The sequence below is a fragment of the Hyperolius riggenbachi genome, chromosome 11 (genome assembly GCF_040937935.1).
Source record: "Hyperolius riggenbachi isolate aHypRig1 chromosome 11, aHypRig1.pri, whole genome shotgun sequence".
In the NCBI taxonomy this organism is placed as follows: domain Eukaryota; kingdom Metazoa; phylum Chordata; class Amphibia; order Anura; family Hyperoliidae; genus Hyperolius; species Hyperolius riggenbachi.
Window position 1 is genome coordinate 206,684,321 of NC_090656.1, and position 13,717 is coordinate 206,698,037.

General features: G+C 42.7%; 1 protein-coding gene across 1 annotated transcript in view; it reads left to right on the top strand.

Annotated features, from left to right (window-relative positions):
• Positions 1-13,717, top strand: part of LOC137538350 (uncharacterized) — a 107,450-nt gene that overhangs the window by 54,409 nt on the left and 39,324 nt on the right. The window contains exon 7 of the mRNA XM_068260458.1: positions 7,860-8,171. Coding sequence (XP_068116559.1) covers positions 7,860-8,171 — 312 coding nt within the window. The remainder of the gene's footprint in view (positions 1-7,859; positions 8,172-13,717) is intronic.

A 13,717-nucleotide genomic window follows, 5' to 3' on the forward strand; every position in this document is an offset into this window, starting at 1 on the left:
CGAACTCGAGAGAATCTGCAACTGGTGCAGAGACAATAACCTAGTACTCAACGCCGCTAAGACTGTTGTACTAGTTGTAGACTTCAGGAGGAACCCTCCCCCCACCACCTGTCCTCATTGGGGGTACCGAAGTCTCTAGGCTGACATCTGTGCGGTTCCTTGGCAAGACTCACTAACAACTTGAAGTGGCGGCAGAACACCACCAAAATTCAGAAGAAATCTCAGCAGTGGTAGTACTTCCTGCGCCAACTGAAGAGATTCAGCATGGCCAGGGAGCTGCTGACCAGCTTCTATACTGCCACTATAGAATCCATCCTCTGCTCCTCAGTCTTTGTCTGGTACAAGGGCGCAACGGCCAGCGATAAACACAAACTGAAGTCAAACTGACACAAACAAGTCATAACTGAAGCAGAGAGAATCATCAGGTCTCCTCTTCCACCTCTTGATCTCCTCCACTCCGCTAGGATAATGAAGAGGGCCACTGTGATCTCCCGTGACCCCTCCCACCCAGGCATTCGCTACTTCAAGCTCCTCCCATTGGGCCGCTGCTATAGGACTATACCATGCAAAACCACCAGACGGAAGAACACCTTCTGACGTTAGCAACAGATTTTAGACTAGCCCATCTTCTCAGGGTTTTCTTTATTTTTAAAAGCATTTAGTGAATTGCAGTTGCTCTGTCCAACTGCCAACAAAGTGTGCAGCAAGCAGGGAGGCTGGCCAGCATCTTTGTATAAATATTTTTCAGGGAATGTCTTTATAAAGAACTAGCTAATTGCCCGGGGTTGCCCGGGTATGTATTTGGCTGGTGTCGGCTTCAACCACTTTTTCTAACCCTAACAATTACTCAATGACCAAGTTTGTGAGCTTTGTAGTCTTTGGCATCAATAATTTGCATTGAAATGAAAAAATCTGATGGGTTGTTTGTGGCTCCACCCCCTTTTCTGAATTTGAACCCCAGTCACCCAATGACCAACTGTACCAGGTTTGAGGCCTTTGCCAGTAACAGTGCAAGAATGGTAGCAATTAAATATTCCCTTGAAAAGCAATAGGTGAAGCTTTATACACTTTTGTAGGCTCCACCCATTTTTCTGAATATTAATCCCATTCACTGAGTGACCAACTGTGCAAAGATTAGGAACCCTCCCATTAACAGTGTAAGAATGGCCGCAGTTTACATTTTCCCTGTGAAATTTGTATTTGTCTCCACCCACTGATGACCCGGCATTGTCCGGGTATGTATTTGACTGGTGTTGGTTCCGCCCACTTCTTCTAACCCTAACGCACAAACACTCAATGACCAAGTTTGTGAGCTTTGGGGTCTTTAGCATCAATAATTTATATATTCCCATAGAAATTAAACAAATCAGATTGGCTGTTTGTGGCTCTGCCCTTCTCCAGCATTTGAACCCCAGTCACCCAATGACCAACTGTAGCAGGTTTGAGGCATCTGCTATTACCAGTGTAAAAATGGCAGCAATTTAAATATTCCCCTTGAAAATCAACAGGTGAATTTTGATTGGCTATTATAGGCTCCACCCACTTCCCTGAATATTAATCTGTCACCCAGTGACCATCTGGGCAAAGTTTGGGAACACACGATTGGTTCACGCGATGGCTAGGGGCCCCGGACCCCTCTCACTGGCCGGGGCCCCAAGGCCAACACGTGATACCTGGAGGGGAGTGCAGGTGGGCCTGGACCTCTCACACCCAGGCTCTGGACCTCTCACATCCAAAGTTTGGGAACCATGCCATTAACAGTGTAAGAAGGCCTGCAGTCTACATTTTCCCAGTGAAATTTGGTTTTGGCTCCGCCTACTTTTTGTAACCTGGACATACAGTCACTCAATGACCAAGTTTGTGAGCTTTGGGGTCCTTGGCATCAATAATTTGTATTTTCCCAAGAAATGAAACTGTTTGTGGCTTGTCCCCTTTTCTGAATTTGAACCCCAATGACTAACTGTACCAGGTTTGAGGCTTGTGCCATTAACAGTGCAAGAATGGCAGCAATTTTAATATTCCCCTTGAAAATCAGCAGGTGATTGAGTGGCTTTTTTAGGCTCCACCCACTTTTATGAATATTAATCCCAGTCACCCAGTAACCAATTGTGCAAAGTTCCAGAACCCTGCCATTAACAGTGAAGAAGGGCTGGAGTTTACAATTTTCCAGAAAAATCTGTTTTTGACTCCACCCACTTTTTGTAACCTTGACACACAGTCACTACTCAATGACCAAGTTTGTGAGCTTTTGGGTTCCTGGCATCAAAATTGTGCGAATGGAAGTAGTTTATCCCAAAAAAGCAAATCTGATTGGATGTTTGTGGCTCCACCCCTTTAGTGAATTTGAACCACAGTCACTTGATGACCGACTGTAGCAGGTTTGAGGCCTCTGCCATTAACAGTGTAAGAATGACAGCAGTTTCAATATTCCCCTTGAAAATCAATAGGTGAATTTTGATTGGCTCTTGTAGGCCCCACCTACTTTTCCGTATATTAATCCTAGTCCCCCAGTGACCAACTGTGTCAAGTTTGAGAACCCTGCTATTAACAGTGTAAGAATAGCTGCAATTTATATTTTCCCATGTAAAAAGTTGTTTTTGGCTCTGCCCACTATTTCTAACCTTGACATACAGTCACTCACTGACCAAGTTTATGAGCTTTGTGGTCTTTGGCATCAATAAGTTGCATTTTACCATTGAAATTAAACAAATCTAATTTGCTGTTTTTGGCCCACTCCCTTTTCAGAATTTAAACCCCAGTCTCCTAGTGACTGACTGTACCAGATTTGAGGTCACTGCCATTAAGAGTGTATGAATGGCAGCAATGTAAATAGGTGAATTTTGATTGGCTGCTGTAGGCTCCACCCACTTTCCTGAATATTAGTCCCAGTCACCCAGTGGCCAACTGTGTCAAGTTTGAGAACCCTGCCAATAACAGAATGGCTGAAATCAATCTAAAAAATCTGATTGGCTGTTTGTGGCTCCACCCACTTTAGGGAATTTGGACCCCAGTCGCCCAATAACTAACTGTATCAGGTTTAAGACCTCTGCCATTAACAGTGTAAGAATGGTAGCAATGTAAATGTTCCCCCTTGAAAATCAATAGGTAAATTTTGATTGGCTGTTTTTAGGCTCCACCCACATTTCTGAATATTAATCCCAGTCACCCAGTGGCCAATTGTGTCAAGTTTGGGAACCCTGCCATGTAAAAAATTAAGTTGTTGGCGCTTGGCGCCGCACACTTTTTCTAACCTTGACATACAGTCACTCTATCAAGTTTATCAGCTTTGGGGTCCTTGGTATCAATACTTTGTATATTCCCTTTGAAAAATAAACAAATCTTATTGGCTGTTTGTGGCTCCGCCCCCTTTGATTTTGAACCCTAATCACCCAGTGACCAACTGTACCAGGTTTGAGGCATCTGCTATTAACAGTATAAGAATGGTAGCAGCTTAAATATTCCCTTTGAAAATTGAAAGGTGAATTTTTATTGGCTTTTGTAGGTTCCAACTACCTTCCATATTCTTAATCTCATTCACCCAGTGACAAGCTGTGCAAAGTTTGAGAACCCTGCCATTAACGGTGTAAGAATGGCTACAGTTTATATTTTCTTAGTCAAATTTGTTTTTGCTCCGCCCACTTTTTGTAACCTGGACACACAGTCAATCAATGACCAAGTTTGTGAGTTTTCAGGTTCCTGGCATCAAAAATGTGTGAATGTAAGCAGTTTATTCACCAAGGAAATCTGATTGGCTGTATGTGGCCCCGCCCCTTTAGTGAATTTGGACCTCAGTCACCCAATGACCGACTGTAGCAAGTTTGAAGCCTCTGCCATTAACAGTGTAAGAATGGCAGCAGTTTAAATATTCCCCTTGAAAATCAATAGGTGAATTTTGATTGGCTGTTGTAGGCTCCACCCAATTTCTTGAATCTTAATCCGATTCACCCAGTGACCAACTGTGGCAAGTTTGAGAACCCTGCGATTAACAGTCTAAGAATGGCTGCAGTTTACATTTTCCTATTTAAAATTAATGGCTGAAATTTGATTGGCTGTTTTATGCTCCGCCCACTTTTCCTGGATTTGTAACCTCGGTCACCAAGTGACCAACTGTGCCAAGTTTGGGGACTCTGGCTTGATTACTGTGAGAATGGCAGCCTTTTCCATTTTTTCCATTGACTTTAATGGGTGAAATCTGATTGGCTGCTTGTAGCTCCGCCCATGTGTGCAGGGGGGCCCGCGAGACCCCCAGAACATATCATCCCAGGTAGTAAGGGATCTGTATACCAAGGTTTGTTCAAATCGGTCAAGGCGGGTTCGACACACACACGCACACCCACACACGCACACCCACACACGCACACCCACACACACCCACACACACACCCCTACACACACACACACACCCCTACACACCCCTACACATGACAGATTTCTACTACCTACTGTGACAGCAAAATAGGAGAAAATACATTTATGGCTCATTTTACTCTGGGGGAAATGTACTTCTTATTTGTATGTGTTTTAAATTTTAAGATTTTCTTTAACTATTTTTCATAGAATATGAATAACACAAAAAACTTTTTCACTAAGTGTTAGTGGTTTTATCTATTGTCAAACAACTGTGTTTACTCTTTTTAAATCCTAATCACTACACAAACTATCCATATGACCCTGATCAAATGTCTACATACCCCAGTTCTTAACCACCCTGGCGTTCTATTAAGATCGCCAGGGTGGCGGCGCAGCAGTAATTTTTTTTTTTTAAATCATGTAGCCTCCCTGCAGCGTCTGCGCGTACCCTCCGATCGCCGCCGGCGCGTATGCCCGTAAGGAAATCCCGTTCTGAACGGGATTTCCTTTAGGGCTTCCCCCATCGCCATGGCGACGATCGTGATGACGTCATCGACCCCCTCAGCGCTGCCTGGCACTGATTGGCCAGGCTGCGCACGGGGTCTCAGGGGGGGGCCCTAGTACGCGGCGGGTAGCGGCGCATCGGCAGTGAGCGGTGGCGATTGACCCCCACACGCAGCTAGCAAAGTGCTAGCTGCGTGTTTTAAAAAAAAAAAAAAATTATGAAATCGCCCCACCAGGGCCTGAGCGGCGCCCTCCGGCGGTAATGGACGAGCTGAGCTCGTCATTACCGCCAAGGAGGTTAATAATTTGTATAGCCCCTTTAATATCAATGACCGCTTTAAGTGTTTTGTGGTAGTTTACACATCCCCAAAACATTAGCGATCCACCACCATGTTTCACAGTAGGAATGGTGTATTTTCATCATAAGTCTTTTTGACTCCTCTCCAAATGTAACATTTATGGTTGTGGGCAGCATGGTTGCGTAGTGATTAGCGCTCTCGTCTTGCAGCGCTGGGTCCCCGGTTGAAATCCCAGCCAGGTCAACATCTGCAAGGAGTTTGCGTGTTCTCCCCGCGTCTGCATAGGTTTCCTCCAGGCACTCTGGTTTCCTCCCACATCCCAAAAACATTCAAATAAGTTAATTGGCTTCCCCCTTATTTGGCGCTAGACTATGATACAAACATACACATTTGCCTATGGTGGGGACTAGAATGTGAGCCCCTCTGTGGGACAGTTAGTGACAAGACCGTATACTCTATATAGCACTGCGGAAATATAAATACTTCAATAAATAAAAAAAATAAAATAAAGTTTAGTTTTAGGCTCAGCAAAATGGCTCACCACGTTTTTCAGAGGGTCCTGTATTTCATCAGTTATTTGGGGTTTTTTTTCCTTGATCCCAAACAATTTCTAGCAGTTGGGGCTAAAATTTTACTTCGTCTACCTGACTGTGGTTTGGTTTAAACAGAACCTATAATTGAGTTGGAACATTGCTGATTGGCATTCTCAGTTCCTTGGATATTTTCTTATCCTGTATACTCGAATATGAGTCGACCTCATGTAAAAGTCAACCCCAATATATGACCTTTTAAGCTGGAATTTTTTGATGGGTCAAGTATAAGTCGGCCCTAGAAACTGTGCCATTATGGATTTGACTTAGACATTATGGGAATTGATTTAGGGCTGATTTAGGTGGTGGGGGAATACACTTGACTAAGGGCTTATTTATGGTGCTGGGGAAATAGAGGGTGTTAATTGAGGGTGCAGGGGGATGGGGAGAGCAGGGGCACAATTGAGGGTGTTGAAGGATTAAAGAGAGCGAACAAGGGCAGAGAGGGTTCGGGTATGTAGGTGCCCTCAGTATAGGTATGTAGGTGCCATCAGTATAGGTAACCGAGCATAGATGCCCCCAGCATAGGAAGTCAGGTGTAGGTGCAGCCAGTAGAATTTGCAGGTGGTGGCCGCGAATCACTCACTAGCTAGGTGGGTTCCAGTGCTGACATCTCTTCAGCGCCTCCTCTGCCTCCCTTTCCGCTTCTGTGCTCTGCCTCCACTCCGCATTTACTGTATGGTTAGAGCAGGGCTACAGCAAAAATGGCCACTGATGTCCGCATGTGTGGACATTAGTGCCCATTTTCTTGTAACCCTGCTCTAACTCAACATGGAGCAGAGGTAGAGCAGATGCTTTGATATTTCTCTTGCTCTCTCTATGATTTAGAATCTAAAATAAATCATATTCTGACATTTTCTCCTGTTTTTTAAGCACTTTTTAAAGGTCTCTTAACACAAGTTTAAATCTTGCTTGTATATAAAAATGTCTCAGAGGTAATATGTACCTTACCCATTAAAGTCAGTGTTATGAGGTGAAACAGAGCAGAGCAATCTGCAGCAATTAATCTCCCAAATAACTACTTACAAGTTATATAATGTGTGTGTGTGTGTGTGTGTGTGTGTGTGTGTGTGTGTGTGTGTGTGTGTGTGTGTGTGTGTGTGTGTGTGTGTATCTCAGCACAATCACTTCTGATTGCAAACACAATTAAAAAGTTCAATAGACCATCATCTATGGAATAAATATTAAAGTGGGATTAAAGTCTATACATCTCACTAACATTATAAATGCGAACGTTTGGATGTTTGTTACTCAGCCACGCAAAAATGGCACACACATAGTACATTACCTGGAATAACATATAGGATACTTTTTATCCCCATAACCAAAAAGTGGGTGGAGACAAACACATTTCACTGGGAAAATGTAAACTGCAGCCATTCTTACACTGTTTATGGTAACAGTTGGTTACTGGGTGACTGGGATTAATATTCAAAAAAGTGGGTGGAGCCTACAAAAGCCAAACAAAATTCACATATTGATTTTCAAAGGGAATATTTAATTGCTGCCATTCTTGCACTGCTAATGGCACAAGCCTCAAACCTGGTACAGTTGGTCATTGGGTGACTGGGGTTCAAATCCAGAAAAGGGGGTAGAGCCACAGCCAATCAGATTTGTTTAATTTCAATGCATATTATTGATGTCAAAGACCACAAAGCTCACAAACTAGGTCATTGAGTAATTGTGTGTTAAAAATCACAATAGCTCCAATCATGGGAAAAACGACTTCCTCTTTCCCGGCTTAGAAAATAAGAGGTTGTAGGGCACTGGGAATGGTCAATAATTTATATATTAATTCATGTTGAATTATTATTATTTTTTTTTTTAAAACTGTTAAATCCCACAGAAAGAACAGCAGTGAGAAAACAATTTTCAAATCTAGATTTTCAGCTCATGAAGGCAAAATAAGTATGAGATTCCAAGCGAGACCTATGTAGGATTAGTTCTATATAACTGTTTGTCAGTTTATTTGCACTTCACGTTCATTAGATAAAGGATTTTAGTACATAACTTTTTGCAACAGCACATCTTTGTAGTACAAACCATCCTTGATCATCTAAGTTTATATAGTGTTGTGTCTTTTATGGCTCTCACTAACTGCTGAGTAATATTGCAGCATTTCCTGAACTCGATGAGATACAGAAGACTCAAGAAACTGTTTATGTTGGGGAGAAGCTGGATTTAAACTGTAGAATACATTCATTTTACCCGGCAAACCTAACAGTTACATGGTATATGGAAGATAGAGACTTACCATTACCATCAGTAACCAGTGATCCCCTGGAGGAACCCAACACTGGTCTCTATCATGTCAACTCCAAAGCCAGTTACACCCCAACATTAAAAGACTTAAAAAAGAAATTCCGATGTGAGGCTCAACAGGGAAATGAAAAACCAAGATACATCACCTGGACCCTGAGAGAACTCTGTAAGTATCGTAAACTTTTTTTTTAATTTCAAATCTTTGATATTGAAAGTAAAATTTCATCTAAACACATTTTAGTGTAAACTAGGAAAGCACTACAAGCTCTGTTTTTACTGCTGTCTTTATATATAAATGCAAACTTTAGATTTTCCTAAGCCAAAACAATTTGTTTCTGAATATCTTAATTTTAAGAATGTTTATCCGCCCTGTCCAAGGGTGAAACAGTTTATCCAACCTCTGCAAATCTTCCCCAAATGTTTCCAACAAGGTAAAAGAAGTTCTCTTTAAAAAGAAGAGAAGTTTTTTTTTTAGTCAATCTAAGACCTAAATAGGTGATCTTATCTTCCTTCCAAGCAGATGTGAAAGCTCTCCGTAGAGCCAAGCTAGTATGGGCAGGGACTGACAGGTTAAGGACTTTACATTTGGAGGCATTTATCTTAAAATTGCTAAGGCCAAACTCTTTAATGACTTCTAGCATGTTTGGCAAGGACATAACAGGCTATGTGACATAAAGAAGCAAATCTTCCGCAGATATTACCATCTTATATTGGTTTGTACCCATCAATATTGCATGCACACTATGAATATTCCTAATTGCCACAGCCAAATGTTCCATGGAAAGTATACTGTATAAAGTAACAGCGAGAGGGGACACCCCTGCTAGGTAACATTAATAATTGAGATTACCTCAGAGTTGGCCATTAATCTTAAGCTGGGCTGTAGGCAAATCGTATAAAGAAAATACTTTCTCAAAAAACAGTGAACCCAGTGGTAAACCAAGATAGGAAAGGAAGCCTTGCAGAAAAAAAAAAAAAAAGACAAAACCACTATTGTGGACGTATCCATATAAAATCACAGATATTCACAGCTGACATGTTTTGGATCAGTTTGGTCCTTAACCACTTTACCCCCACGCGTACGAATTTCTCCGTACCTTTTTCCATCCTTTCACCCCCAGGGACGGAGAAATCCGTACTTTCCGCGCTCCCGCCGCTGCCCGTGCTCCCGCTCGCTCTAGCGCGCACTTTCGCCGGTAAACATGTCGCCCGCCGCTCGCCTGAAGATCAATGAACAGGAAAATCCATTCCCGTTCGTTGATCTAAGCCCCGCAATGATCCGCTGCTTATCCGATAAGCAGTGCGATCATTGTGAAAAAAAAAAAACTTTCTCAGCCTCCTAGTACTTAGGTTCTATTAAACAAAAAGTTACTGTTGCCATCTTGTGGCCAAATAGTAGATTACACCCTAAAGCATTTTTTACATAGAAATAAATTAGTGTTACACAAAAAATTAACTCCTTACCTCCCACACTCCCCAATTTTTTTTTTTTTTTGTAATTAAAAAATAAATAAATTTACAATTAAAAAAATACATAAATAGTTACCTTAGGGACTGAACTTTTTAAATATTTATGTCAAGAGGGTATAACACTGTTACTTTATAAACTATGGGCTTGTAATTAGGGATGGACGCAAAACTGAAAAAAATGCACCTTTATTTCCAATTAAAATATTGGCGCCAAACATTGTGATAGGGACATAATTTAAACGGTTTTATAACCGGGACAAATAGGCAAATACATTTTATGGGTTTTAATTACAGTAGCATGCATTATTTAAAAACTATAAAGGCCGAAAACTGAAAAATAATACATTTTTTCCCACATTTTTTCCTATTTTCCCATTAAAACACATTTAGAATAAAATAATTCTTGGCATAATGTCTCACCTAAAGAAAGCCTAATTAGTGGCAAAAAAAACAAGGTATAGTTCATTTCATTGCGATAAGTAATGGTAAAGTTATAGACGAATGAATGGAAGGAGCGCTGAAAGGTGAAAATTGTTCTGGTGGTCAAGGGGTAAAACCCCTCAGTTGGGAAGTGGTTAATCATAGCCCAGGCCATTATATACAATACCACTGTATACGATATCTGTTGTGAATCAGCACTGGTACTTTCCCGATATGAAAATGGGTCTCTGGGAAGCAGTACGATTTTAGACCTTTCCTTATGACATCTATAAAGGATATGTGATTGCTTGCCCAGGTTGTTAAGGCCGCTCACATTAATAGAGCAGATTTTGACAGACATAGTAACAGCCACTGACCCAGAACCCACATAAAATAGTCAATCTTACATGACCCTTGGCAGGAATCCCAGCACATAGAACATGCTTGAGAACAAGACTTGCGAACCATCATGTCTCCAGTCCCCAGCTGGGCCCCTCAAATTCAAACACTTGGCCACAGCTGGAGAATGAAGGCATACTTGAGGTTGCCCATAAAGCCCTCTTAGAAAATTGCTTATAACGTGACCATCAATTAGCCAAACAAATGACAACAGCAAACATATTGTAATATTGATTAAGTAATACAAATTGCAAAGCACCTAATAATATAACCTATTAAAGTGAACCTAAACTCAATAAAAACAGGCAGTTTAACTCACATGGGGCTTCTACCGGCCCCCTGCAGACGCCCTGTGACCATGCCAGGACAAGCCAATCCTATCGTAAACCACATCGACAAAGTTTTATTTTCAGGCCACTCAGCCAGTCAATGGCCACTGCGCCTGCGTGTCCCTGACTGTGCAGGTCCTCGATCATGCTCCCGTTGCTGAGTGTCCTGCACAGTATGAGAAAATCTCGTACTGCGCATGCACAGGAAGTCGATCGAGGACGCTCATGGCCAGGGCCGCGCGGGCCCAGTGAGCTGATTAGCTGAAAACGAAACTGGGTCGCTGCAGGGGCCAGGAGGATCGTTTTGTCCTGGTGTGGGCACAGGGTAGCTGCTGGAAGCCCCAGGTAAGTTAAACTGAATTTTTTTTTAATGGAATTTAGGTTCACTTTAATGCACATGTAATTGAGGAGATTCCTAAACAGTCAAAAAGTGCAAATTAGATAAATAATAAGTCACAAAATGTTCATACAGTGACATAACTTTGACCTTGAAATCTATTGCCAGCTATAAACAGTCAGCCAACATCCTGGGCAGAGCACTGGCTCCTTTAGCCCAGCTGTTTGTGATCGCTTCCTCTGTGGGAATGTCGTCACTGATTCGATCATGGGTTATTCCGGAAGCTGAATGGATGACCTAGAGAGAAAATCCTGCACCTTGGGAAGATCCTGAGGGCCTTGAAAACCTATAGATTTTCCATCCTTACAAATTAGTTTAGAAAAGGGAATACCCCTGCCACTGGTTTAATGGCTTCAAGCAGTGGCTGGGTGGCTCTCTTGAGCTTTTTTTAAATCTCATTTCACCTCATCTCTGACCAAGCAAGTTGGGAAGAGGACATACCTAAAGGCCATCTACTGTGTTTGCCTATTATTAGTTCTGCTCCAGTATTCTAAGTGAGCCCCCCAGCACTAGTCCACACTTGCCTATCGCCCTCGCCTATCGCCCTCCACACAGTGCCAATAAACTCCCTTTGCTATCAGAATCAGCTTTATTCGCTAAGTACGACAGTTATCACCCGGGATTATTTGTGGAGCACACAGCAACAGTAATAGTGCAAATTAGCAGATACTGATTAATGAACATTTAGACAGTTTAGGTACATTAAGCAGAAGATGCTGAAGAGGTGGATTTTGGAGACTAGGGGGATTTGGTGGTGAGGGGGCTAGAGTTCAGGAGGAGGTCTGCTTGGGAGGAAAAAGGTGTTCCTGTCCCTTGTGGTCTTGGGGGAGAATGTTGACGTAGCGAGTATCATGGTGGGAGGGGTTTTACGTTATATTCTGTTATCTTGTTGGCCCTGGTCCTCAGTCTAGATGTGTGGAGGAAGACCATCGACGTCAGGGGTGACCCGATGATCCTCTCTGCAGCATTGATTACTGTTTAAAGTTTGTGCCTGTCACTTGCGGTTGCTTTTACATACCAGACAATGATGGAGGAGCAGAGGATAGATTCAATAATGGTTGTGTAGAAGCTGGTCAACCGCTCCATGGCCAATCCAAGCTTCCTCAGTTGTTGCAGGAAGAACAGACTTTGCTGGGCCTTTTTCTGGGTCTTGGTGGTGTGCTCCCCCCATCTCACATCATTGGTAATGGTGGTGCCTGGGAGGAGGCGAACACTTGATACTCTGGAGACTTCTGTTCCTTTTGATGGAGACTGGGTTGAGTGAGGCAGGGCGCCTTCTGAAGCCCACTATCAGATCAACAGGTTTTGATCTGTCGTCTTTTGCACCATTTGCAGATGCGATTGATCTCTTTGCGGTACACGTTCTCTCCAGTTTCACCGTGGAGTCCGTGGTTGGTAGGGTCATCTTTGAATTTGATAACCTTGACAGAGTAGACAGATGAGGCACAGCTATTTGTGTACAGGGAGAACAGGATCGGGGATAGTACACACCCTTGCTGTCTTGATGGCTCTTTATAGGGAAGTGCAGCTGCCAAGCATAACTAGTTGTGTTCTGTTGGTGAGGAAGACCTTGATCTACATGCATAGAGTGAAGTCGCCGCCTAGTTGTACAAGGTTGTCATGCAGGATGTTTGGACAAATAGTTTTAAAGGCGGAACTGAAGTCCAGAAAGAGGATCCTGGTGTAGGTGTTGGGTCTGTCAAAATGTTCCGTAATACACCCAGACTGATGTTAATGGCATCTTCTATGGATCTGTTTGCCCTGTATGCAAATTGGAGTGGGTCTAAGAGGGCATCGGTGTGTTTCATGTGCATGAGAATCGGTCTTTCAAAGGTCTTCAAGACAGTGGGAGTTAGAGCAACAGGCCTGTAGTTGTTGAAATTCTTGGCTTTTTGGGGACTGGAATGATCAGCCATAGTAGCTCCATATTTGGACAATAACTTGATCAAGTTTGGGGCCAAGCAAGGGTTAGAATTAGTCAATCTGTAATCCCTCTTTAATAAGAGACAAGGGTCTCTTATTAAAGAGGGCTTACAGATTTTAGCATAAGTGCACCCTTCTCCCCTGAGGACTATCCCGACAAGAATGGAGCATGCCGTGAGTATGAACCCCTTTGTCTTTGAGGTGGACAAAGGATCTTTGCAAGAGGTGGGAAAGAGTTCTGCCCCAGAGTTGCAGATCCACTCTGCCATTGACCATGTGGGCTGGTATTGTGTGGTTGGCGGAGTTCTATGTTTGGAACTTTGTTGTTCCAGGCCAGCAATACTAGGCTGCATGAGGGAATAATGGTAGAAATTAGGTTTGGGGTGGCCACACCGATTAAATTTCTGTCCAGTAAAAATGCATTTCTCATCATGGACAAAAGTGGCTCATAAAAAAAAAAAATCATTGCAGTCCATGATCAGTCTGTTGCCTGGCCCATCAAAATGCATGGCATTGGACATAATATGAACTGTAGCCTCAGCCCTACAGTGGATTTGTCTTAGTGACACGCTTGCAAATCTCCACAGTACATATAGTTAGTTTGGTTGTGAAAAAACGTCTGTCCATCAACCCCAACCCTCCAAAAATAAGAAAAAACAAATACTGTATTTTTGGACCATAAGGCACACCTTTTTTCCCACAAAAGCAAGGAGAAAAGTCAAAGCATCTTATGGTCCAAATTTAGAGAGACACTTGTCAGAATAAACCGCCGAC